Raw genomic sequence first — 24782 nt, forward strand, 5'->3', positions numbered from 1 at the left:
CGCCACTGGCGCCCTGTGCTCTTCACAGATGAAAGCAGGTTCACACTGAGCACATGTGACAGAGTCTGGAGACGCTGTGGGGAACGTTCTGCTGCCTGCAACATTCTCCAGCATGACCGGTTTGGAGGTGGGTCAGTCATGGTGTGGCATTTCTTTGGGGGGGCCGCACAGCCCTCCATGTGCTCGCCAGAGGTAGCCTGACTGCCATTAGGTACCTAGATGAGATCCTCAGACCCCTTGTGAGACCATATGCTGGTGCAGTTGGCCCTGGGTTCCTCCTAATGCAAGACAATGCTAGACCTCATGTGGCTAGAGTGTGTCAGCAGTTCCTGCAAGAGGAAGGCATTGATGCTATGGACTAGCCTGCCCGTTCCCCAGACCTGAATCCAATTAAGCACATCTGGGACATCATGGATGCTTTAGTCCAGGTCTGGGAGGAGATCCCTCAGGAGACCATCCGCCACCTCATCAGGAGCATGCCCAGGCGTTGTAGGGAGGTCATACAGTCATGTGGAGGCCACACACACACTACTGAGCCTCATTTTGACTTGTTTTAAGAACATTACATCAAAGTTGGATCAGCCTGTAGTGTGGTTTTCCATTTGAATTTTGAGTGTGACTCCAAATCCAGACCTCCATGGGTTGATAGATTTGATTTCCATTGATAATTTGTGTGATTTTGTTGTCAGCACATTCAACTATGTAAAGAAAAAAGTTTTTAAAAAGGAATATTTCATTCATTCAGATCTAGGATGTGTTATTTTAGTGTTCCCTTTATTTTTTTGAGCAGTGTATATCAAAAAATCTCAGTATACATTGGCGCATTATGTTCACTTGTTCCAAAAGCATCCGGTGATATTGCAGAGAGCCACATCATTTTACAGAAATACTCATTATAAATGTCAATGAAAATACAAATTGTTAGACATGGAAATAGATACACTTCTCCTTAATGCAACCGCTGTGTCAGATTTCAAAAAAGCTTTATGGAAAAAGCAAACCATGCAATAATCTGAGAACGGCGCTTAGAAAACAAGAGATATCCGCCATGTTGGAGTCAAAAGAAAAATCAGAAATAACATTATAAATACACACTTGTCTTTGATGATCTTCATCAGAATGCACTCCCAGGAATTCCAGTTCCACATTAAATGTTTGATTTGTTCGATAATGTCATCATGTCCAAAGAGCTACTTTTGTTTGCACGTTTTGTAAACAAATCCAAAGTCATGAAGCGCATTCCCTAGTTGCAGACGAAATGTCAAAAAGTTCCATTACTGTCCGTAGAAACATGGAATCAATCTTTAAGATCTTCAATCTTTAGGATGTTTAACATAAAACTTCAATAATATTCCAACCGGAGAATTATTTTTGCTTCAGAAAAGCAAAGGAACGCAGCTACCTCATGTGAAATAGTAACCGGAAGGTTGCAAGCTCAAATCCCCGAGCTGACAAGGTACAAATCTGTCGTTCTGCCCCTGAACAGGTAGTTAACCCACTGTTCCTAGGCCGTCATTGAAAATAAGAATTTGTTTCTTAACTGACTTGCCTAGTTAAATAAAGGTTTTTTTTTTAAATTGAGCTGTTCTTGCCATAATATGGACATTGTCTTTTACAAAACTCTGTATTATACCCCCCAACCTTGTCACATCAACAGATTGGCTGAAACGCAATAAGGAAAGAAATTCCACAAATGAACATTTAACAAGGCACACCTATTAATTGAAATGCATTCCAGGTGACTACCTCATGAAGCTGGTTGAGAGAATGCCAAGAGTGTGCAAAGCTGTCAAATGTATTTTGATTTGTTAAATACTTTGTTATTTCATAGTTGATGTCTTCACTATAATTCTACAACGTAGAAAATTCAAAGAATGTTTGGGAACGACATAGAGTAAGGCTATTTGTGAAAATGCTATGGCGTGTTTGGACAATTAATAAACACTGTAGTAAATACAACCTAATAAAAACATTTGTCTCGTCCAAGACCGGAGTCTAAGCAGACCGCTGTGCCAGAGCCAATTAGAGCTACAAAACAAATAAACCATTTACCACACAGGCCTGCCATCATTCACTTTGAACTAGACTGTATATTAACAGTTAGTAGCAACAGCAGATCATTAGAACACATTCGCCAAAGCCACAAAATAAATGGATTTCTGAAAAAAACCACAGGAGTCCTCTTACAGTTGGAAAATGTTACAGTCCTATTGATCAAATAAAGTTATTGGTCACATACATTTGCATTAACATCTGCTAACCATGTGTAGTGAAAGGCTTGTTAAAGAAAAACACAAAAAACATGGAAAGGTAGGCGCTCACACTCATTTACGCACAACAACAAGATTAACAACTAATGCTAGCTAGAACGAGATGAGCTAAAAATCTAACCAGCGAACATTAGATAAACACTCAAACCTTTTCAGCTAAATTGGCCATCAAAATTGCACGGATAAACAATGGGGAATAGTAGCCTGCTCATTCTTCTGCAGCTTGCCTGCCAATGCAGGCTTGTCCCAACCCAAGTTTTGACAACTGAATGGGAACTTGCCTGCCCGCTCATTTGATTGACGCCAAATACATTTGATTGACGCCAAATACATTTGATTGACAACTAAAGGATGCGTTCAAAGTGCACTCTGGGTCGTTCAAAAATTCAGAGCGTACACTGCACTATAGAGAGTGGATGCTCTGGGCGAGAAGTAAGGTTAATCTGAGCGTTCCTCACAACGGCAGTCAATCCCCAAGCTAACTGGTTAAAGTTGGCTAGCTACTTCCAGACAAATGAGAGAACACCTCACTCTGACCATTTTACATGCCCTAGCAAAGCTGGTTAGGCTGTTTACATTATGTAGTCATTAACGTTAACTAGAGCGTTAGTGACTAACTGTGCTGCTGGCAACAATGTAATTACTCGGTTTGCCAACGTTTACTGACACCGGTCATATTCAGCGAGTGTTGCACGTTCATAAATTCATCAGTTATTTAGAGTAGACAGTCTGAGTGAATTTACAAAACGCAAGAGATATGCTAAGTGGATAACAGTCGTTAAAGTTCAGTATAGCTAACTAGATAGCTAGCTAGGAAAGCACTTCACATTTATTGCTAACTAACTAACCAAACGATACCTGCATCTCTAGCCATCAAAAAACAATATGCGGGGAAAAAGTTGGTCACTCACCCACTGCTCCAATGACATGGCAGCAGCTAGCTAGCGTTAGGCTCTGTTTTTAGCTAGCTAAATACCTACATAAATTGATATGCTAGCCTATTAGCCACATTATGACCGACTTGTGATCATTGCCCTTGCTAATTTGATTATATTGACCTTGCTAATTTGATTATATTGACCTTGCTAATTTGATTATATTGACATTTCCAACCTTAGTTACATTCATCCATTTTTGTAAAAAAGAGTCATTAAAACTGAAACAGTGCATCCCAAAAGGGTGGAGGATGTAAACTATGAATTAAACAGATAGTTGTTGTACTACCAAGAAATGGATTGGTGAATTATATTATTCATGCATTGAACTGCATCCATCTACTCTGCCAACAATAACCGATTTTTAAAACCTCTTATAAATGCTGGTTTTGTAGCATATACTAGGAATTTGGTATTTTTGACTGACATGAGTGTTTCATATCTGCAATGTAGTTAAAACACTGTCAGTGCCACTTTTAAAACAAGGACACCATACCAGGCAGACAGGCTGAATAAGGAAAATCATTTAAACCACTCCCTACATATACAATTACAGCAGTAAAAGCCCCTTCAATACACAGGAAAATAATACAAAGCTTTATCATATCTACCATAATCAAAGCTCATATGTAAACAGTAACACTGCTTGCTTGCATGACTAGCTTACAGTCTTCATTAACAGGCTGCTTTTAATACTGTTTGATTAGACAGTCATTAATCATCATTTAAATCAAGATAGTGGGTGGGCAACAGGTGCTGTTCAGCTCTTCCTCTGCTCAAACACCCCCAGCACTTTAAATGCCAGTATTTCTTACAAATCCATTTTTGACACATAAGAGACTCGTTCTAATAGCGTTCAACAGTGAGTGAATGTAAACTGCAGATTGCTTATAATTATGGTGGAAAATTGCTTTAGAGCTGTACACCAAGTTAAAGACTGATGGCAAATAATAGATTAACATTAGGCCATGAAAACAATTGTGAGCAACACCATACATAAGCTAATCAAACAAAATGGTGAAACATTGTTGTGAAAAATAACATTTCACAATCATAGGCATGGACAACCAGAGCTGGGTTTGCCACTGACATTTTCCACACAAGAGGATCGGCTGTCTAGATGAGTAATAGCCTCAATGGTGGAGCTAATGTTGAAATTCTTCAATCACTTTAGGCTGGCATGTGTCAATCGTTGTCTAACCATTGATCAAATAGGGACTCACTCAATATAAAAGCTGTTTGAGACGACAAAGCCAAATCCATCTCGGTGTAACCTCTCTAAACAGTCACAAACAACCGTCACATGAGATGGCCCAGAGGGGGCTGCGCAAGTATTTGTCAGAGGCTAACTGAACACCATTCTGTAAGGGCCCAGAGTAGACCCTAGAGAAGGACCATCCTCCTTTGTCTATTTCTTACATTATTCCTTGTGGCAAAGCAAATAATAGCAGTATTGATTTAAAAAGGAAAACATTTGTATATAAAGCTCCAGCGGTCAAATGTTTTAAAGGGAAATACTTTGTGAGGTGTCAGTTGAGTTATAAATACACTGGTAAGAATCCCTGCAGTTATCTTTGGACTTTCCTTAGCACGGATATTATGCAATGAAGGGAGGGACAGGGAACGGTTGGGTGGTGTAGCGGCTCATAAACCTAGGCTTTGTCCTTTAGGTTTTCATGCATAAAGCTCAATTAAATGGGAGCTTTGGTAGGAGTGGTGAAGTGCGCCATGCGTTGGACTGGAGAAGGGAGAAAGTGCAGGCAGGCAGCCAATATGATCTGAGCCCCAAGTAAAGGTTAAAAGCCACACAAATTCCCCACCAGCTGCTATGAGCGGCACAAAGGGGGAACACAGCGGGAGCCCCAGCACACCACTGTAGAACCCAACGATAAACGGGCTGCACTTTAAAACAGCCTCTCTCCTCGCAGCCCCAAGACAACTTCACACACAAACCCCTACAAAAGGAGCCGGTTTTCACTCAAGCAAATCACAAATGAGCAATTAAGACAATTGTGTGAGTGGACCAATTTCCCTCTGTTAAAGAGTCAACCAAGTTGTGAGGGAAATATGAAGAACTTCACCATTTTAGTCTAAAATTAAACGTGCAGTTCTATAAAGTCATACCTGCTATTTGGTATGAAAATCTGGACAAGATTTAAACATCTGTCACTGACAAATCTAACTTAGAACAGCACTCAGAGAAAAACACATACAGATGTTCAATTAAAAACAGGAGCCCAGTCTTGGCTCTTGTTTGCACTGGCCCACATTGTTTGCAGAGCAACAACGGTTGCTAGTGGCAACACCGTCCACTCCCGTTTCCAGGAGCCTGTTGCTATGCAACCAACCGAATACTTCCCAAACCAAACAATGCCATCCCCCAACTGATCCCTCTCTCACACTAAGCAGAAACTTACAACAATAAATACATAAGCTATTAATTTCAGACACTAGGGGGAAGACAGAGGGCAGGCTAATTCCAATACCATGCAGAGGAAAGATTATATAAAAATGTTAACTCCATGCTGGTTTCAACTTGACTGAAGGCAGAATGTAGTGTTTTTATGCACTCAGTGGTCAAATAAAGGAGGAATGTTTAAGTCAACAGAATGGCAACAGCCAATCCTCTAAGCTTGGTTTACACCTCTACACTTCAAAAACAATTACTTTGAAAAACAAGCACAAATGACTTCTAACTTTCCTAATCCATGCAGCAGAAAGGAGACATGAGCACCTTGGAGAGGAGAGCAGACTAGTCCGACTCCGGAGGCTTTTAGTGTACGTCGGAAGTTGAAACAACCAGGCAATAACACAGACACTTGATGCCATTAAAGTCCTGTTTATGGGGGACATTTGTACATTACTGCTTGTATTGCCAGCTAGCCCTGTGTCTGTGCACTGTTTTTTCCAAGAGTCCTCTGTTCACCATATCCTGCCCCCACACCCACCCCCGATCCCTAGCCTATTCGTTCAGTTATATAACATATAAATATACTTCGAGAAGGAACAGGCTTTCCATACATGCATTTCTACTCTGAAGAGAGTTCAATCAATGTAATCTTTATTGGGTAACCATTCCAATAGCCATCCCCATTGTAAGAAACCCAGGTTGGCGCCTTTTTGATTCTATTAAAAAACCCATAAGGATAGCACACAGGCGCTGCACTCACACAAAAAAAAGAGAATTAAGATATGATAAGAGATTTCCACGACATAGGCTGTTCAAGCCTGTCTCATTAATTCATTGCTAATCCAATCAAAGCAGCTATTGGGGTCTGCAGATGGTGAGGCTGGAGGGAGAGGGGACCTGGACAGCTAACAGAGGGGCCGCTAAACCAGCCACGGATCCACTCTTTCCCAGATTCCACCTCTGGTCACCACTACAGCCCACAGCCCGTCAACACCATCCGTCATAACGTGGAGCGCAGGCATGACAGACCAAGAATTATGAAATGGTTGCCATAGAGACTGTTCACCCACACACCTCCCCCAACCACCCCCACCTCTGTAACCCTTTCCAGATTTCCACCACCTCCCATCCCCGTTTACATCCACCCCTAAACTGAATAATACTGAATTAGAGAATAAGAAAGTACAGTTCAGAGAAGTCAACCTGCTGGAAAACAAACCAGAAGGGCAGGGAGGAACTAATCTGTTGCATGTCGGTGTCTCTCTCGTTAATGAACATTTATCTCCTGTTTTTCCCAGCAGGGGTGATGAGAGTTGAGGGAACACCAGGTCTTTGTTTTCATGCCACCTTGTAGCCCATCGAGATAGAAAAACTTTCTGAAATGAAAAAAAAAAAAAACACCTGTTCCCACCTGGCAGCTAGAATTGAGACAGTTTTATATAGGCTAGACAAACGCATATAGCATAGACAAAAACAAATTAAACTTCCCTAAGTGACGCTCATCAATGCATATTTACCAAGTCAATGTCTGCAAAAAATAATAATAATTCAATTATTTACAATGTTCAACAAAAAAATAATTTCATGCCATGGAGTTGGTGCCATTATCAGCACAGACAAATCCAGTGCCGCCGAAAAGTATTCAGACCCCTTGACTTATTCCACATTGTTACGTTACAGCTTTATTCTAAAAGTAAATAAATAGAACAAATTCCTCAGCAACCTATACACAATACCCCGTAATGACAAAGCAAAAACAGGTTTAGAATTTTTTGCAAGTGTATTAAAAATAAAACACCTTATTTACATAAGTATTCAGGACCCTTTGCTAAGAGACTCAAAATGGAGCTCAGGTGTTTCCATTAATCATCCTTGAGATGTTTCTAGAACTTGATTGGGGTCCACTTGCGGTAAGTTCAATTGATTGGACATGATTTGGAAAGGAACACACGCCTGTCTATATAAATGTCCCACAGTTGACAGTGCATGTCAGAACAAAAACCAAGCCATGAGGTGAAGGAATTGTCCGTAGAGCTCCGAGACAGGATTGTGTCGAGGCACAGATCAGGGGAAGGGTACCAAAACATTTCTGCAGCATTGAAGGTCCCCAAGAACACAGTGGCCTCCATCATTCTTAAATGGAAGAAGTTTGTAACCACCAAGACTATTCCTAGAGCTGGCCACCAGGCCAAACTGAGCACTACGGGGGAGAAGGGATTTGGTCAGGGAGGGGACCAAGAACCTGATGGTCACTGACACAGCTCCTCTGTGGAGATGGGAGAACCTTCCAGAAGGACAACCATCGCTGCAGCACTCCACCAACCAGGCCTTTATGGTAGAGTGGCCAGACGGAAGCCACTCCTCAGTAAAAGGCACATACATTACAGGCCGCTTGGAGTTTGCCAAAAGGCACCTAAACAAGATTCTCTGGTCTGATGAACTCTTTGGCCTGAATGCCAAGCGTCACGTCTGGAGGAAAGCTGGCACCCATCCCTATGGTTAAGCATGCTGGTGGTAGCATCATGCTATGGGGATGTTTTTCAGCAGCAGTGACTGGGAGACTATTCAGGATAGGGAAAGATGAACAGAGCAAAGTACAGAGAGAGATACTTGATGAAAACCTGCTCCAGAGAGCTCAGGACTTCAGACTGGGGCGAAGGTTCACCTTCCAACAGGACAACGGCCTTACGCACACAGACAAGACAATGAAGGAGTTTCTTCGGAACCTGTCACAATGTCCTTGAGTGGCCCAGCCAGAGCCCTATCAAACATCTCTGGAGAGACCTGAAAATAGCTGTGCAGCTACACTCCCCATCCAACCTGACAAAGCTTGAGAGGATCTACAGAGAAGAATGGGAGAAACTCTCCTAATACAGGTGTGCCAAGCTTGTAGCGTCACACCCAAGAAGACTCTGGGCTGTAATTGCTGCCAAAGGTGCTTCAACATTTCTGCCAAAAGGTTCTGAGTAAAGGGTCTGAATAATTATGTAAATGTGATTTTTATTTTTTATAAATTAGCAAACAAACATTTCTAAAACCTGTTTGTGCTTTGTCATTACGGGGTAGTGTGTGTAGATTGATGAGAAAAAGAAAAAAAATGTAATACATTACAGCCTTATTCTAAAATGTAACAAAAATGTGGGAAAAGTCCAGGGGTATGAATACTTGCCGAATGCACTGTACACCAGCCTATTGTGGGCATCAGATGAAACCACAACATAAGGCATTCCTATAATAATTAACATAATGCAAACAATAGAACTGCTTTGTAGCTCCTATGTTGCCTTAAATTACCATTTAGAATTTGACAAATGTAGACTCTTTCCAAGACATAACCTAGCCAGTATGACTGAACTAGTAAATGGGTAAAGTGTGCATTGTAGACACCTCTTTTCAAGTATTTCAGAATAGACTCGTTTTCATTTGAGTGTCTAAAAAGACGAGGCCAAAACGGCAACTTAAAAGAATCATACACAGAATGATGCAAAGACCATACTGGCAAAAGAAACTCAACTATAGCTACTCTGTCATGAGAAATATTCTCCACATTACATGTGCTTTCGTTAGAAATCTTCCTCTGCTTTCTTACTACACTAGCTGAGCAGCTTTCCCTTTGATAATGCAAAGAAAAACATGACCTTTTGCATGGTATCATCATAGATGGATCACATTTAATCAAAACAATCCATGACTAAGAACATGGAGTGGGCTATGGCTCATGAGGTTTAGCTTAAGTCCAGACTTTCCCTAAACCAGGGATGATCATCTAGATTCATCCGTGGGCTGGTTGCCAGAACAAAATGACAAATAATTAATAAACTGCAAATTGACCACAAGAATCCCAAACAGATATAATATTTGACAAAAACAACATATCAAACCTTGCCTACGTTTGTGTACGAAATAGTCTCTATTGTGCATGTGAATACTTGGAAACAGATGTCCCAAAATCTAAATCACACGCATATTTTATTTGCGCAGATAACATGGGGGGCCAAATAAAACCACATACGGGCCAAATTTAGCCAGCTGGCCATCAGTTGGAGAACACTGCCCTAAACTGTAGGAGGAACTGTTTCAGGACTCGCCTCCCAATATTGCGCTTTCAACCACTTGATAGGGCAGGGCGATATGGCCAAAATATCATATGACAGTATTTTTTATCAGATGAAGGCATTATGTTTTTGAATAACTAGAGTTACAAATTTGCTTTATGGGTATTGCATGACCCTAGGGTGGCAACTTGTTCTCCATTCTTATTGTTTTAGACGGTTCAATTCAACTTGTTCTCCATTCTTATTGTTTTAGACGGTTCAATTCAACTTGTTCTCCATTCTTATTGTTTTAGACGGTTCAATTCAACTTGTTCTCCATTCTTATTGTTTTAGACGGTTCAATTCAACTTGTTCTCCATTCTTATTGTTTTAGACGGTTCAATTCAACTTGTTCTCCATTCTTATTGTTTTAGACGGTTCAATTCAACTTGTTCTCCATTCTTATTGTTTTAGACGGTTCAATTCAACTTGTTCTCCATTCTTATTGTTTTAGACTGTTCAATTCAACTTGTTCTCCATTCTTATTGTTTTAGACTGTTCAATTCAACTTTTTTTGTATATTTTTTTATAAACGTTTCAGCATTTTTCCATACATTTCTGCATTTCTGCATTTCCTGCACTCATTTGAGATCATTTCCACTCTTCCACAAAGGTCTGCAAGATATGGGCAAACAATCTAGGCCTTATTTTTAACCAAATGTTGCAATTTGACGTGGGAATTAGACGGAAATACTTGGTGAACTGTTGGAATCATGGAAATAGAAAGAATATAAATAGTGGGCACTAAAATACAGTGTTTGACAACAAATGAAGGGAGCAGTTAATGTGATAGGATAGGAACTTGACAAGTCCCTAGGGGGACCCTATAATCTTTGACTAAATTGAATGTTCTCTTAGCTACTTCATGTAGCTAAAATATTCTTTCTTCGTGTATCCCTCTGGTTTAGAAGATACATGCTTCATTTTTGTGCAACAGTAGGTCTATACCATCACTGGTATTATCAGGCTGTATAGCTAGTTGTAGCCATTGTCTATTCCACAAGTTACCACCGGCTAAATCTATGATAAAATGCCTATTTACTCTGTTCCGTCTGACTGCGCAATCCACTGTCTCAGCCCAGCCAGACAAATGATAAAATCTCCACTATAAAAAGCATCTAGACATTCTCGCATTTCTTTTGACTAATATTTAGTTTAACAGCAGAGATTTGTATAAACCTTGCCATCTGTCTCTCAGACATTCGCAACATTGTTTCAATTTTCAAATTCGATCTCCAGCTGTCCCATAGTAATGAACGTGACGAGACAGACAGGCAGCGTTTCTCAGCCAGTCGAAATCATGAATCAGTTGGCATCATATTTTATGGATATATACAAAGAAAATGTCAATTGAATAAAGGTCTAATTTAAAATGGTGCAGCTAGTTTGCAGTCTTTCCAGCTTCAGTTTGAAGTGATTGTGTTAGCTGTGTTGTTGGTCAGCTCCTCTGAACAACAGTGTCACTCCTGATGAGTGAGCACATTTTCTATGCCAGGTGAAATCGCGCCTCATTAGCTAATTGTTTTGGAAATAAAAGTAACTAGAAAACAGCGTAAACAAATACAGTAACGTCAAAAAACAACAGTAGCTGTAAGTTAGCTAGCTAGCAAGCGATAAGAATGTTGCCAGCCAGTGTGGCAATGGAACATTTAGAACGAATGACTGGAATAGATACAGCACAAAAAGTCTCTAGCAACAAAACTAATGACAAGCCGGCTTGGGTAGCAGCCCTAGATGTGTGTCGGGAATATATCTTGTGGAAGGATGAAATAGTATGAATAAATTAAATCAAAACATTTATGAAAATATGTCAATCATTAATTGAATATGTTTGTAAACCATTTTATAAAAGTGATAATGCCAGAGAAGCCGGTGTATGGAGGATATATTGGCACAGTTTGCCAGCCCTCGACATAGTCTCGGGCATAACACCCATGCCAATATATCCTCCATACACTGGCTTATCTGGCATTATCACTTAAATAGAACACTAGTGGATTTATATTAAGAAGCAAGGTAAAAACAGCATCAACATTGCATTGTTGCATTGACCATGCAGACTGAACGCAAATGTCTCTTGATCATAGGAACAAAAGCGCTCCTTGAGTGACGGGGTGTGGGAATAGGTCTGTGTGGAAAGCGGCATGGAGAGAGAGATGACTCAAGTAGCAAAGTAAAAAAAAAATGTTTTAAATGGACGTTACACACGGCGTATCACGTTTAACAAACATGACATTCAAAAGTATGAAAAATGTACAGACTCACCACAGTAAGTCTCTCTGGATAAGAGCTTCTGCTAAATTACTAAAATGTAAATACCGTTATAGAAGGTGAAGTAAAATCCCAAACCGGTCTGTGCATTAATACCGGCATATCGTTAAATACTGTATACCAGCCAGCCCTACGCCATGGAATGCACTTCATGTTAACCTGGTCCTAAAACCTAAGCCATATCCATGGAGGTAGGTTGACTAATCTTGCAGCTGTGATTTAAGACCAGATTTAATTCAAGGGTTTACAGCTGATTTCCAACCACTCCTAATGAACATCAGGCCCAGTGAAATTCCAACACTATCACGGAACACCATGGACTATGACTTTTCATAATCATATCCCAGGAATATCTAAATATAAAGCCACATTAGCTTCCTTTCCAGATGTGCATATTATATTTTCACGTTCCAAGACGTACAAGCAGTACCTGCCCGTAGAAGAAAGGCTGAGAGCAGTCAAACAGACAAAGTGCATTTCAGATCTCTTTTCAGCTGTGGATTATTTTTTCCAGAGAGATAGCTGAGATGACCTCCGTAGCTGGCAGAGGTAGTGCCTTCAGCTAGCACCCTTGTCTCTGAAATCAAGTAGCAGGTTATCTCCATTTCCTTACCAGTGGATTCACTCCACACAGACATGACACACAGCAATTGAGCAAATGCATTCACAAGCACTGCAATAAAACAAACCAATGAGTCACCCAGTAAACTGTTTCCCATTAAACGTACAAACGGTTTCTCATGCAATGGTTGGTATGAGGACCTCTTCTATCAGACGGCTGTGACTCAACCAGTTTTTATTTATCCTTACAACACAACATCATAAGGTGACAATCTCTGTGAGTGCTAAGTTGCCAAATACTATCCCGGCAGTTATTTACAGGCTGTTTTAGTCAGGCACAAAGGGTGTGTCATCATTTGTACAAGGACTCAGTGTGAGCATGTGGGCGTTGAATCTGTGTGTCTGGAGCCTGTTCAAACGTGATTATTAACATCAGGTTAGAAGAAAGCCCCAGCCAGTCAGGACATTCTCTGAATAGAGAAACATCTCTGTTGTTACTACATCTCCATGACAACCTGATATTGGTAAATAATAATATTTGAAAAATGGTTGATGTAGTCAGAGGAAGGAAATGTGGCAATTTGTCTGAATGACAATTTGGGTTGATTTAGACTGAAGAGTTGAAGCAACTAAATATCAATTGACATAATATGTACATAAACTTTGCTATTTACATTAGCAATGGAATGTCACATGCCGAGAGAGGGTTCGGGGGCTTGTCAATGTACTCGCTCCAAAGCACAAATGTGCCTTAAATATCACAGTAGTCTCTAGACAGTAAACATGCAACCTATTCAACTATGCGAGCAAATGTTCCATCTACCATCCATATTACACTCTTGATATAACAAAACCCTTTTACTCTTGAACAAGGCAACAGTAAACCCCCCCCGCAATACAATAACACAGACAAGGTGGCACAGCTACTACTATAGCTAGCTAACAACATTTTCTTAAATTAAGTAACTTAAGCATAAAATTTACCTTTCCCCCTTCAGACAAATATAACAAGTACAGTAATTTTATCATTCATATTATACAGAGCTAGATAGCAAACTAAACAAATTATCTGCATTCTCCTCACATACTACTAGCTTACTGCTGCTAACTTACTAGCTAAGTTAGTTAGCTGAATGCTAATCTCAGTCAAATAGCTGAACCATGGCTAGATTGCTTTTCGGCCTACATAGCAGAGGTTGGAACTGGTTCAGGGAACAGAACCGAAAACTGTTGCAGAACAGAACCATTATTTTAAAAGCATGAAAACCATTTAATTATGTTAAAGGCATTTGTTCAGACCCGCCCTGCTAACGTTACAAGCAGGAGTCAGAAATTAGGGACCGATTTTTTTGAGAAAAATGTATAAACTTTTTCAATGCTAGTTATGGTTATTATAAAATACCACACTTGTCTGTCCATCCAAGCTTGCTTGCCCGCTCCATTGCAAGCTGCTCTATTTGCACTGATTGGTGAAGTAATTTATTGTCGAGCTACATGTACAAAAAACATTGAGGTTTAAAAAGGAACAACATAAAGCTGTACTTTTTTCCCTTTGGTTCAAACCGGTTCAGAACGTTATTTTGCAGTTCAGAATGAAACGATTGAAAAATCATTTCTGTTACAACCCCTTAGAACAAGGTGCAGGAGACATTACAGTAAAAGGTCTAGCCAAGGGTATTTTCTCAAAAACTCTAAAGAATATCTCATAGTGAGAATAGTCTTTGATGAGTGCTTTCTACCCGGAGCCCAGGAAGCCTTCCACCTGAGAGGCATGCGAGCCTCCTCTGCCCCTGTTCCCTGTCAAATCATCTCATTAAAAAAGGCTTCTGAAGTGCAGCCCTACAGACAAATGCAGACTGCAAAGAAGCAGTAAGTAGCCTGCTCACAAGAACATTTCTTCCCAATGACTCACAGGACATCGTCATTATTTTGAAGCAAGTTTTCACACTTGTTGCTTTAGCCTGAAATTTTTTTAAAAACACCCACATTTCAAAAATGGATTTTAACTAAAGAAAACTCCACAAACGTAAATAACCAGAGAGAAAGTGGGGAGAGGTTGGGGGAGGTCTACTGTCCCTGGTTGAATAGCTGAAAGAAGGAGCCATCATTGTGATGCAAATGTCAGAACCCGGTCTGCTGTTTGTGGCAGGAGATTTAATTAGCAGTTGTGTAGCTACGATACAAACCAGGTGGAATGTAAAGAATGCCCCTGGTGACAGAGCGAGACACTGAATAGCATTTCATTTCACAACAAGTTTTAACATGTTGCTACTGAGAGCCAATCATGGGTAAGTTTTGTACCTGGTGGGACCGTTTCTCAGTAGCTTGGCGATAAAATCCTACTGTGTGATTTACAAACTGCACTGCCTGTATCGACAACTCACTGTCTGCAAGACAAAACACATTTTTCTGCACATGGACACTTGAGACTAAATAATATCCCTCTCGTTCGTTGACTTTGTACAAGTGTCATCTGTAAAATGAAAGGAAAAACGTATCCCCAGTACTGCCACTTAAAAAAAAAAAAACATGTAGAAAACCACCACACCAATATTTTCCATGTAGGCCTACACACATTAACAACTACCCAAAGGTATTCATCATATTCTCTGTGCCTCAGCTCTGTTCAGTGAATTCATGAGACTTCTGACTGGAGTTTTGGTGCATCTCATTAAAATCTGAATTCATGTCAGATAATCAAATGTAGAGACCAGATGGTTCAGTAAGCACGAAACCCAATTTGGATCTCAACACCATATCTGTAAAGTAAGTCATGACATCTACATATACTAGGCACACTGCCTGCTAGTGCCAACTATTTGCTTTTAAAACAAGATATGAATCAAAGCTACTAAGACAATTCAAAAGCTGATAATAAAATGGGCCATCAGCAACACACATTGATTGAGTTCTGGCAAATGCACCGGCAGTGAGCCATTGCCCACAATAGAGATTACTCTGTCACGATATCAATCCTTTGAAAATATTCCGTTTTTGGGCTAACATTTTGAATTTGCGACACACAGAAGTGCTTCTATCAAGCAGTCCGTTACAGTTTGTGCAGGACTACTCTCAATAACTGATCGGGCAGCCATTGGCCGGGTATTGGGCTGAGAGCCTCTCCTCGGGGTTGGGCCTCATCCAGATAAGCTAAATACAGCATGAACACACACGACCCATCTCGGGTCAACCCCCTCCCCACCCAGGGACAACTGCAGCTGTCCATTTGAGAGCTGCACTGTACCAGAGACGAATCCATTAAAACCTCAACATGGTATAGGGTTAATGTGGACACTGCTCACAACGGGGGTCCATGTGAGGAGTACAGACAGGACTAAACCTGGACTACAGGCGGCAGCAGTGAATCACAGATGACCGTGGCATCCATCGCTGGGAGACACTGAAGCATTACCACGATCCCAGGCTGTGTCAATAACAAAACCACTGGTTAACTGCACTTCAGTATACATGAGTGTAGGCTCTGCCGTGTAGAGCACATGTCAATGTATGTTTGGTGTACACATACTGTAGTGAGAGCAGACATATCAGGCAGGCAGAGCAAAACAAAATGAAAAAGTGTTGAAAGTTAAGGTTAACTCAAAACGCATGTATTCTTTCACCTGAAGCACCAATTTCTTTTGCTCATTCGTTAAGAGTACAAGACAGACAACCACTTCCCAAAATACAAAAATGAGTATAATACCTCAGAATGGGTTTTAACTAGGCAGTACCAGCTGCTTTCTATGCTGTCTCACACTCTCCTCTATTGAGCACCTTTTCCTCCTAACCTGCCTCTGCAAACCAAAACTATGCATGCCCGACACATCCAGGGAGATAAAAATAACCCATTTAAAAACACTTGACTTAACAGTATAAACACGTTACCCCCCCTGGCCCACCCCCTCTCTTTCCATGACTTTGGGTGTATTTATACCCATAGCACTCATGTCTGTAGCCATGAAATGCTTTGAAAGGCTGATCATGGCTCACAACACCATTATACCAGAAACCCTAGACCCACTCGAAATTGCATACCACACCAACAGATCATGCAATCTCTATTGCACTTCATACTGCCCTTTTCCACCTGGACAAAAGGAACACCTACATGAGAATGCTGTTCATTGACTACAGCTATAAAAAATAAAAAACAGCTCAGCATTCAACACCATAGTGCCCTCAAAGCTCATCACTAAGCTAGGGACCCTGGTACTAAACACCTCCCTCTGCAACTGGATCCTGGACTTCCTGACGGGCCGCTCCCAGGTGGTAAGGGTAGGTAACAACACACCTCAGGGGTGTGTGCTCAGTCCCCTCCTGTACTCCCTGTTCACTCATGACTGCACAGCCAGGTACGACTCCAACACCATCGTTAAGTTTGCCGATGACAACAGTGGTAGGCCTGATCACCGACAACGATGAGACAGTCTATAGGGAGGAGGTCAGTGACCTGACCGTGTGGTGCAAGGACAACAACCTCCCCCAACATGATCAAGACAAAGGAGATGATTGTGGACTAGAGGAAAAGGAAAACCGAGCACACCCCCATTCACATCGACAGGCCTGTAGTGGAGCAGGTTGAGAGCTTCAAATTCCCACATCACCAACAAACTAACATGGTCCAAGCACACCAAGACAGTCGTGAAGAGGGAACGACAAAATCCTATTCCCCCTCAGGAAACTAAAAAGATTTGGCATGGGTCCTCAGATCCTCAAAAAGGTTCTACAGCTGCACCATCAAGCGCATCCGGATGGGTTGCATACTGCCTGGTATGGCAACTGCTCGGCCTCCGACCGCAAGGCAGTACAGAGGGTAGTACATACTAGAGGTCGACCGATTATGATTTGTCAACACCGATACCGATACTTGGAGGGCCAAAAAAGCCGATACAGATTCAAATCGGCAGATTTTTTAAAATTTTATTTGTAATAATGACAATTACAACAATACTGAATTAACACTTATTTTAATTTAATATAATACATCAAAATCTATTTAGCCTCAAATAAATAAACATGTTCAATTCAGTTTAAATAAAGTGTTGGAGAAGAAAGTAAAAGTGCAATATTTGCCATGTAAGAAAGCTAATGTTTAAGTTCCTTGCTCAGAACATGAGAACATATGAAAGCTGGTGGTTCCTTTTAACATGAGTCTTCAATATTCCCAGGTAAGAAGTTTTAGGTTGTAGTTATTATAGGACTATTTCTCTCTATACCATTTGTATTTCATTAACCTTTGACTATTGGATGTTCTTATAGGCACTTTAGTATTGCCAGTGTAACAGTATAGCTTCTGTCCCTCTCCTCGTTCCTCCCTGGGCTCGAACCAGGAACACAACGACAACAGCCACCCTCGAAGCAGCGTTACCCATGCAGAGCAAGGGAAACAACCACTCCAAGGCTCAGAGCGAACAAGTGACGTTTGAAACGCTATTAGCCCCGCTCACTAGCCAGCCATTTTACTTCGGTTACACCAGCCTCCTCTCGGGAGTTGATATGCTTGAAATCATAAACAGCGCAATGCTTGACACAAAACGAAGAGCTGCTGGCAAAACGCACGAAAGTGCTGTTTGAATGAATGTTTACGCGCCTGCTTCTGCCTAACACCGCTCAGTCAGATACTTGTATGCGGAGTCAGATTGTACGCAACGCATGACACGCTAGATAATATCTAGTAATATCATCAACCATGTGTAGCTAGTGATTATGATTGATTGTTTTTTTATAAGATAAGATTAATGATAGCTAGCAACTTACCTTGGCTTACTGCATTCGCGTAACAGGCATCTCTTTGTGGATAGCAACAAGAGGCAGGTCGTTATTGCGTTGGACTAGTTAACTGTAAGGTTGCAAGATTGGATCCCCCGAGCTGACAAGGTGAAAATCTGTCGTTCTGCCCCTGAACGAGGCAGTTAACCCATCGTTCCTAGGCCGTCATTGAAAGTAAGAATGTGTTTTAACTGACTTGCCTAGTTAAATAAAGATTTAATAAAAAACAAATCGGTGTCCAAAAATACCGATTTCCGATTGTAATCGACCCTAATTAATCAGCCATTCCGATTAATCAGTCGACCTCTAGTACATCACCGGGGGCAAGCTTCGTGCCATCCAGGACCTCTATACCAGGGAAGAGGAAGGCCCTAAAAATTGTCAAAGACTGCAGCCACCCTAGTCATAGACTGTTCTCTCTGCTACCGCAAGGCAAGTGGTAACGGAGTGCCAAGTCTAGGTCCAAGAGGCTCCTAAATAGCTTCTACGCCCAAGCCAAAAGACGCCAGAACAGCTAATCAAATTACTCCCCAGACTATTTGCATTGCCCCCTTCGGAACGCTGCCGCTACTCTCCGTTATTATCTATGCATAGTCACTAAATAACTCTACCTACATGTACATACCTCAATTACCTTGACACCGGTGCCCCGACACAGACTCTGTACCGGTACCCCCTGTATACAGCCCCGCAATTGTTATTAATTGCTGCTCTTTAATTATTTGTTTTTCTTACTTTTTTTGTAGACATTTTCTTAAAAAGTATATTGTTGGTTAAGGGCTTGTAAGTAAGCACTTCACTGTAAGGTGTTGTATTCGGCACATGTGACAAATAAAATTTGAATTGTAAATCTCAAGTTGCAATGTAAACGTAATAGCAGCATGCTCAGATTGTCATGGCATGGCATTTCAGGGACATTTATTTCCTTTGTAGCTATTGTAGGTGTGCCCAATCAAAGCTAGGTTCTCAGAATTTGGCTACTTTGCCAAAACAAGTGCAGTAATCCTTCAAACACTGATTTAATACTTCTTAAAAATCAACTATCAGCAAAATTAGGATTAGAAAACTTTGTTTTGAAGGAAACTATATTCAGTGGAGCGGCCGGCTACCAATGTTCTCCAAAAAAAGATGCATTAACAGAGTTAAAGTCACCATCAACTTATGTCTCAAATACACAGACTGGCTAATGAAAATAAACCCCCAAAAATATACAGCCCATTTCACATGAAAGGAAACGGGTATTGGGCTCAAAAATGCATCTAAACATGAATCAATCCATTCTCTGCCTTCAGAGATGAATCCTATGTGGAAGTGCACCTGTGATGGTGTATGACATAACCAGAAACCAAAGAGTTGATTAAAAGAGTGAATGTTCATGCCGCAAACACTTAACTGGTACCGCTACAGCAAACTGGTTTGACAAAGAACTGTCTGAAAGCCGTCTAGAAAAGTGAGTTCACTGACCCAATGGTCTTAACTACTAGGCTACCTGTTGCCCCTGGTATGAGCACTCAGCTCTGAAAAGAAATCAATAGAGCAACACACCTAATGAGAACTGACACCTGGACAATGTGTCACTCTCATGGATAGGACTCATTAACTGCCTTACCTCTGTTGAACAGGTGTAACATCACCGTGGTGATGACTTATACCTAAAAAAAAATTGGACTGAGGTCAGACAAAAGGAGTCAAGCTGTTACAGTCAATATCTCCTGAAGTCCATCTGACCTTTGAAACAAATTAATCTGGGGTACAGTTTGGGATCCATATAATGTATCAACCTTGTTTTAACTCTGAGGTCTTCATTCTGTCTCTGTTGTCTATCACTAGCAGCACCATATCACCAAGTACATTTCTGAAGGTGTAAATGTACTTAACGAATAAAGCTGATTCTGATCCACAATCATCTGAATTGTACAATAATGAATCCATTTGTTTCCCAAGTGAATTGTTTAAAATATTTGACCGGCAATTTCCACATGGACCATCTATATTAAAGCACTCACTTACTACCCACAAAGGTAGAAAGAAAACAAAATGGAAACGGTCCACTAAGGAGGAATAACTATCATAGCACCACCTGGCTGTAAAATCTTTTTGGTAATTATGTTTTTAAAAAGGTGTGGAAAATGGGGAATATTGATATTTAGGCAAGAATTGTGTAGTGCCCTGCTACAAATATCCCAGGCTATGCAGGAAACATCCGATATATTTTTGAGTCTAAAGGACACAGAGAAATCTAAATAAGACCACTTCTTGTGACTCTCACAGACTCCAAACTTTCTTCCAACACATTCCAGATTTTCCTGAAGACGTTAAACGGATTTCCCAAGTAGCATTGATCCACTAGACTCGTTTTCCACCGGAGTCAGGGTTTTGGTTTCCTATATTCCAACATAGCTCACTTCTCATTTTCCTTTGAGAACGAGTGTGTTACAGAGGCACTTTTCTGTACTATTAGCTTCATTTGACTCACTAGCAGTTTCAAGCAAAAACCTCTGTTTCCACCATCTTCTGTTCCGAGCCTTCCTCTCATCATCCCAAGACCTCCTGGCAGAGCTGTTGTATCACTACACTTGTTTCACATACAGCAAAATCTAACCATCCCGCTGATACAGTTTCTGACAGTTTGTGATGAAATTCTCTTCGTCACAAACACCCCCACAGGTGAAGAAGCTGGATGTGGAGGTCCTGGGCTGCAGTTGTGAGGCCGATTGGACAAATTCTCTAAAACTACATTTGAGGCAAATTGCCGTAGAGAAATTAACATTCAATTCTCTGGCAACAGGTCTGGCGATCATTCATGGAGTCAGCATGCCAATAGTACACTTCCTCAAAACTTGAGACATCCGTGGCATTGTGTTGTGTAACAAAACTTCACATTTTAGAGTAGCCTATTATTGTCCCCAGCACAAGATGCACCTGTGTAATTATAATGTCATTTAATCCACTTCTTGCTATGCCACACCTGTCAGATCGATGGATTATTTTGGCAAAGATGAAATGCTCACAAACAGGTACGGAAACAAATTTGTTCACAAAATTTGAGAGAAATAAGCTTGTGTGTATGAAACATTTCTGGAATGTTTTATTTCAGCTCATGAAACATGGGACCACTTTACATGTTGCGATTATATTTTTGTAAAGTATATTTGCCTTGGGCAAATTACAGACTTCCAAAGCAGTTCTTACACAGACTCCTATTAAAAGCATGCTAAATAAACTACTCCACCATCGCACGCCCTCCCAAACACGACATTGACACACGACAGTGGCACCCTGAATTTGATATAGCCAGCAAGTTGACGAGCTTTCCGCTTGTTGTTTAACATAGCAAATAACGAGTACTAACGTTAGTGAGTTATTGGAGATCAACTCGCGCCACTGTTCAAGGTTTTAAAAGTTCACCCTTGCTTATAGAACGAGTAACGTGTTATAGCTGCGAGCTTCAAGATAATATATCTATGTTAGCTAACTTAAGTTAACGCGCAGAAATCATCTAACAGCAATATGATGCGTCTCATCCTGAGTTGACAGAGAACGTGTCGACGTTAATAAGCAGATTTTAGAGATGGGTGTTGGTAAAATATTATTGTCCGTCTAATTAATTTGTAATAACTAGGCTAGCCATTTGAGGTAGGCTAATGCTAGCTAGCTGGCCCAGCAGGCTAGCTAACGTTAACTCAATCGGTTAAACTGCGTGAAACAGTTTGACTTCTGGGTAGGTTAACTAATTCGGCGTGCACCATGTGTTATCGAGCTAGCTAGCTTAAACTGAGTTAGACAACATTTCAGAAAGTTGTCACAAGTCACATCCACAAGTAAAATGTAACGATAACATTTCACCCATGTCATGAGCTAATTTGTTAGCCAGGTTAGCTCATTTTAGCTAACTAGCTACAACCTGTAGCTGGCAAACTTGGCCAGAGTAAGCAAATATGATAGCCGAATAAACGGAACATTCCATGCTGCACACAACCTCGCACAATGTTTAAACCCGTGTATAACAATGGCAACATTACGACAAAAAAATTAACTTAAATCGCTTTCAATAAGACAGTTCACTTGCTGATAAACGTATGCAAATGACTGACAAGCAATCGTTGGATGGAGTAAACGACGTTAGCTAGCTGGCGGTCTACGTAACGTTAATGCTTGACATTAGATTCCTGGGGTGAATGCGACGAAGGGAAAGTAGCAGGTAGGGTGTGAAAGAGATTGATGGCGGTATGCATTAAATAGCACAGCATCGTTATGCCAAATTAGAATAAATGTATCGTCTCAACTCTGTAAAGATATAGTCACCTTTGCTTTGTATAAGTTCTGCCCTGGCTGTGTTCTCTTTCCACTCTCAAATCACTTGCTCGTTGTGTTCCAGTTGCTGCTGAGTGTTGCGCCGGTTGGTAAGTAACTGTCTCCACGGCTACAGTCACTATGGCGCGCGGGGTCTCGAAGCAACTGTTGCTACCCTGTACTGCATACGTCATTTGATATAAACGATATATATATATGAGGGCGGGGATACTGCATTGACTCCGCCCAATAACGCCAATCGATCACTAGAGGGCGCTCTGACCCTATTCCTCAGGTAATGCCACATACGGCTACGTTTGGCACTGTATTTGTATTTGTCACATAAACCAAATAAATACAACAGGTATACAACCTTACCGTGAAATGCTTACTTACAAGCCCTTAACCAACAGTGCAGTTCAAGAAATAAAGTTAAGAAAATATTTACTAAAAACTAAAGTAAGAAATAAAATTAAAGTAACAATCAAATCCAAGTTTATTTGTCACTTGCACCAAATACAACAGGTGTACCTTACAGCTTACTTACAGGCTCTAACCAACAGTGCAATGTTTAAGTATAAAAAAGAAGAAGCTATTAGGTGAACAATAGATAAGTAAAGAAATCAAATCAACAGTAAAAAAAACACAGTGAAAAATAACAGTAGCTAGGCTATATAGAGTAGGGAGGCTATATACAAACACTGGTTAGTCGGGCTGATTGAGATAGTATGTACATGTAGGTATGGTTAAAGTGACTATGCATATACGATAAACAGAGAGTTGCAGTAGCGTAAAAGAGGGGTTGATGGGCAGCGGGACACAATGCAGATAGTCCGGGTAGCCAATGTGTGGGGGCACTGGTTAGTCGGGGTAATTGAGGTAGTATGTACATGAATGTATAGTTAAAGTGACTATGTATATATGATAAACAGAGAGTAGTAGTAGCGTAAAAGAGGGGTTGGCGAGACACAATGCAGATAGTCCAGGGAGCCATTTGATTACCTGTTCGGGAGTCTTGTGACTTGGAGGTAAAAAACTGTTGAGAAGCCTTTTGGTCCTAGACTTGGCACTCCAGTACCGCTTGCCATACGGTAGTAGAGAGAACAGTCTATGACTGGGGTGGCTGGGCTATTTTACCATTTTTAGGGCCTGGATGGCAGGCAGCTTAGCCCCAGTGATGTACTGGGCCGTACGCACTACCCTCTGTAGAGCCTTGCGGTCGGAGGCCGAGCAGTTGCCGTACCAGGCAGTGATGCAACCATGCTCTCAATGTTGCAGCTGTAGAACCTTTTGAGGATCTGAAGACCCATGCCAAATATTTTTAGTTAGGATTTTGTCGTGCCCTCTTCACGATTGTCTTGGTGTGTTTGGACCATTCTAGTTTGTTGGTGATGTGGACACCAAGGAACTTGAAGCTCTCAACCTGCTCCACTACAGCCCCGTCAATGAGAATGGGGGTGTGCTTGGTCCTCTTTTTCCTGTAGTCCACAATCATCTCCTTAGTCTTTACATTGAGAGATAGGTTGTTATTCTGGCACCACCCGGCCAGGTCTCTGACCTCCTCCCTATAGGCTGTCTCATCGTTGTCGATGATCAGGCCTACCACTGTTGTGTCGTCTGCAAACTTAATGATGGTGTTGGAGTCGTGCCTGGCCACACAGTCGTGGGTGAACAGGGAGTACAGGAGGGGACTGAGCACGCACCCCTGAGGGGCTCCCGTGTTGAGGATCAGCGTGGCAGATGTGTTGCTACCTACCCTCACCACCTGGGGGAGGCCCGTCAGCAAGTCAAGGATCCAGTTGCAGAGGGAGGTGTTTAGTCCCAGGATCCTTAGCTTCGTGATGAGCTTTGAGGGTACTATGGTGTTGAACACTGAGTTGTAGTCAATGAATAGCATTCTCACGTAGGTGTTTCTTTTGTCCAGGTGGGAATAACAAGGCTATATAGAGGGGGTACATGTACCAAATCAATGTAGGTAGGGGTAAAGTGACTGCATAGTTAATAAACAGTGAGTAGCAGCAGTGTTAAAAACAAATACAAATAGTCCAGTGACCATTTGATTAATTGTTCAGCAGTCTTATGGCTTGGGGGTCAAAGCTGTTAAGGAGCCTTTTGGACCTAGACTTGGCGCTCTGGTACCGCTTGCTGTGTGGTAGCAGAAAGAACAGTATATGACTTA

At 41.2% G+C, this 24782-nt stretch overlaps 2 protein-coding genes across 3 annotated transcripts in view; one reads left to right on the plus strand and one right to left on the minus strand.

Annotated features, from left to right (window-relative positions):
* Positions 1-22783, minus strand: part of rfx2 (regulatory factor X, 2 (influences HLA class II expression)) — a 65320-nt gene extending 42537 nt beyond the window's left edge. For both annotated transcript variants that reach the window (XM_029632626.2, XM_029632625.2), the window contains exon 1: positions 22616-22783. The gene's annotated coding sequence lies outside the window, so the exon portion shown is untranslated. The remainder of the gene's footprint in view (positions 1-22615) is intronic.
* acsbg2 (acyl-CoA synthetase bubblegum family member 2) overlaps positions 21294-24782 on the plus strand; it is a 41332-nt gene continuing 37843 nt past the window's right edge. The window contains exon 1 of the mRNA XM_065009036.1: positions 21294-21327. Coding sequence (XP_064865108.1) covers positions 21309-21327 — 19 coding nt within the window. The 5' untranslated portion in view covers positions 21294-21308. The remainder of the gene's footprint in view (positions 21328-24782) is intronic.

Source organism: Oncorhynchus nerka, linkage group LG24 (genome assembly GCF_034236695.1).
Source record: "Oncorhynchus nerka isolate Pitt River linkage group LG24, Oner_Uvic_2.0, whole genome shotgun sequence".
NCBI lineage: Eukaryota > Metazoa > Chordata > Actinopteri > Salmoniformes > Salmonidae > Oncorhynchus > Oncorhynchus nerka.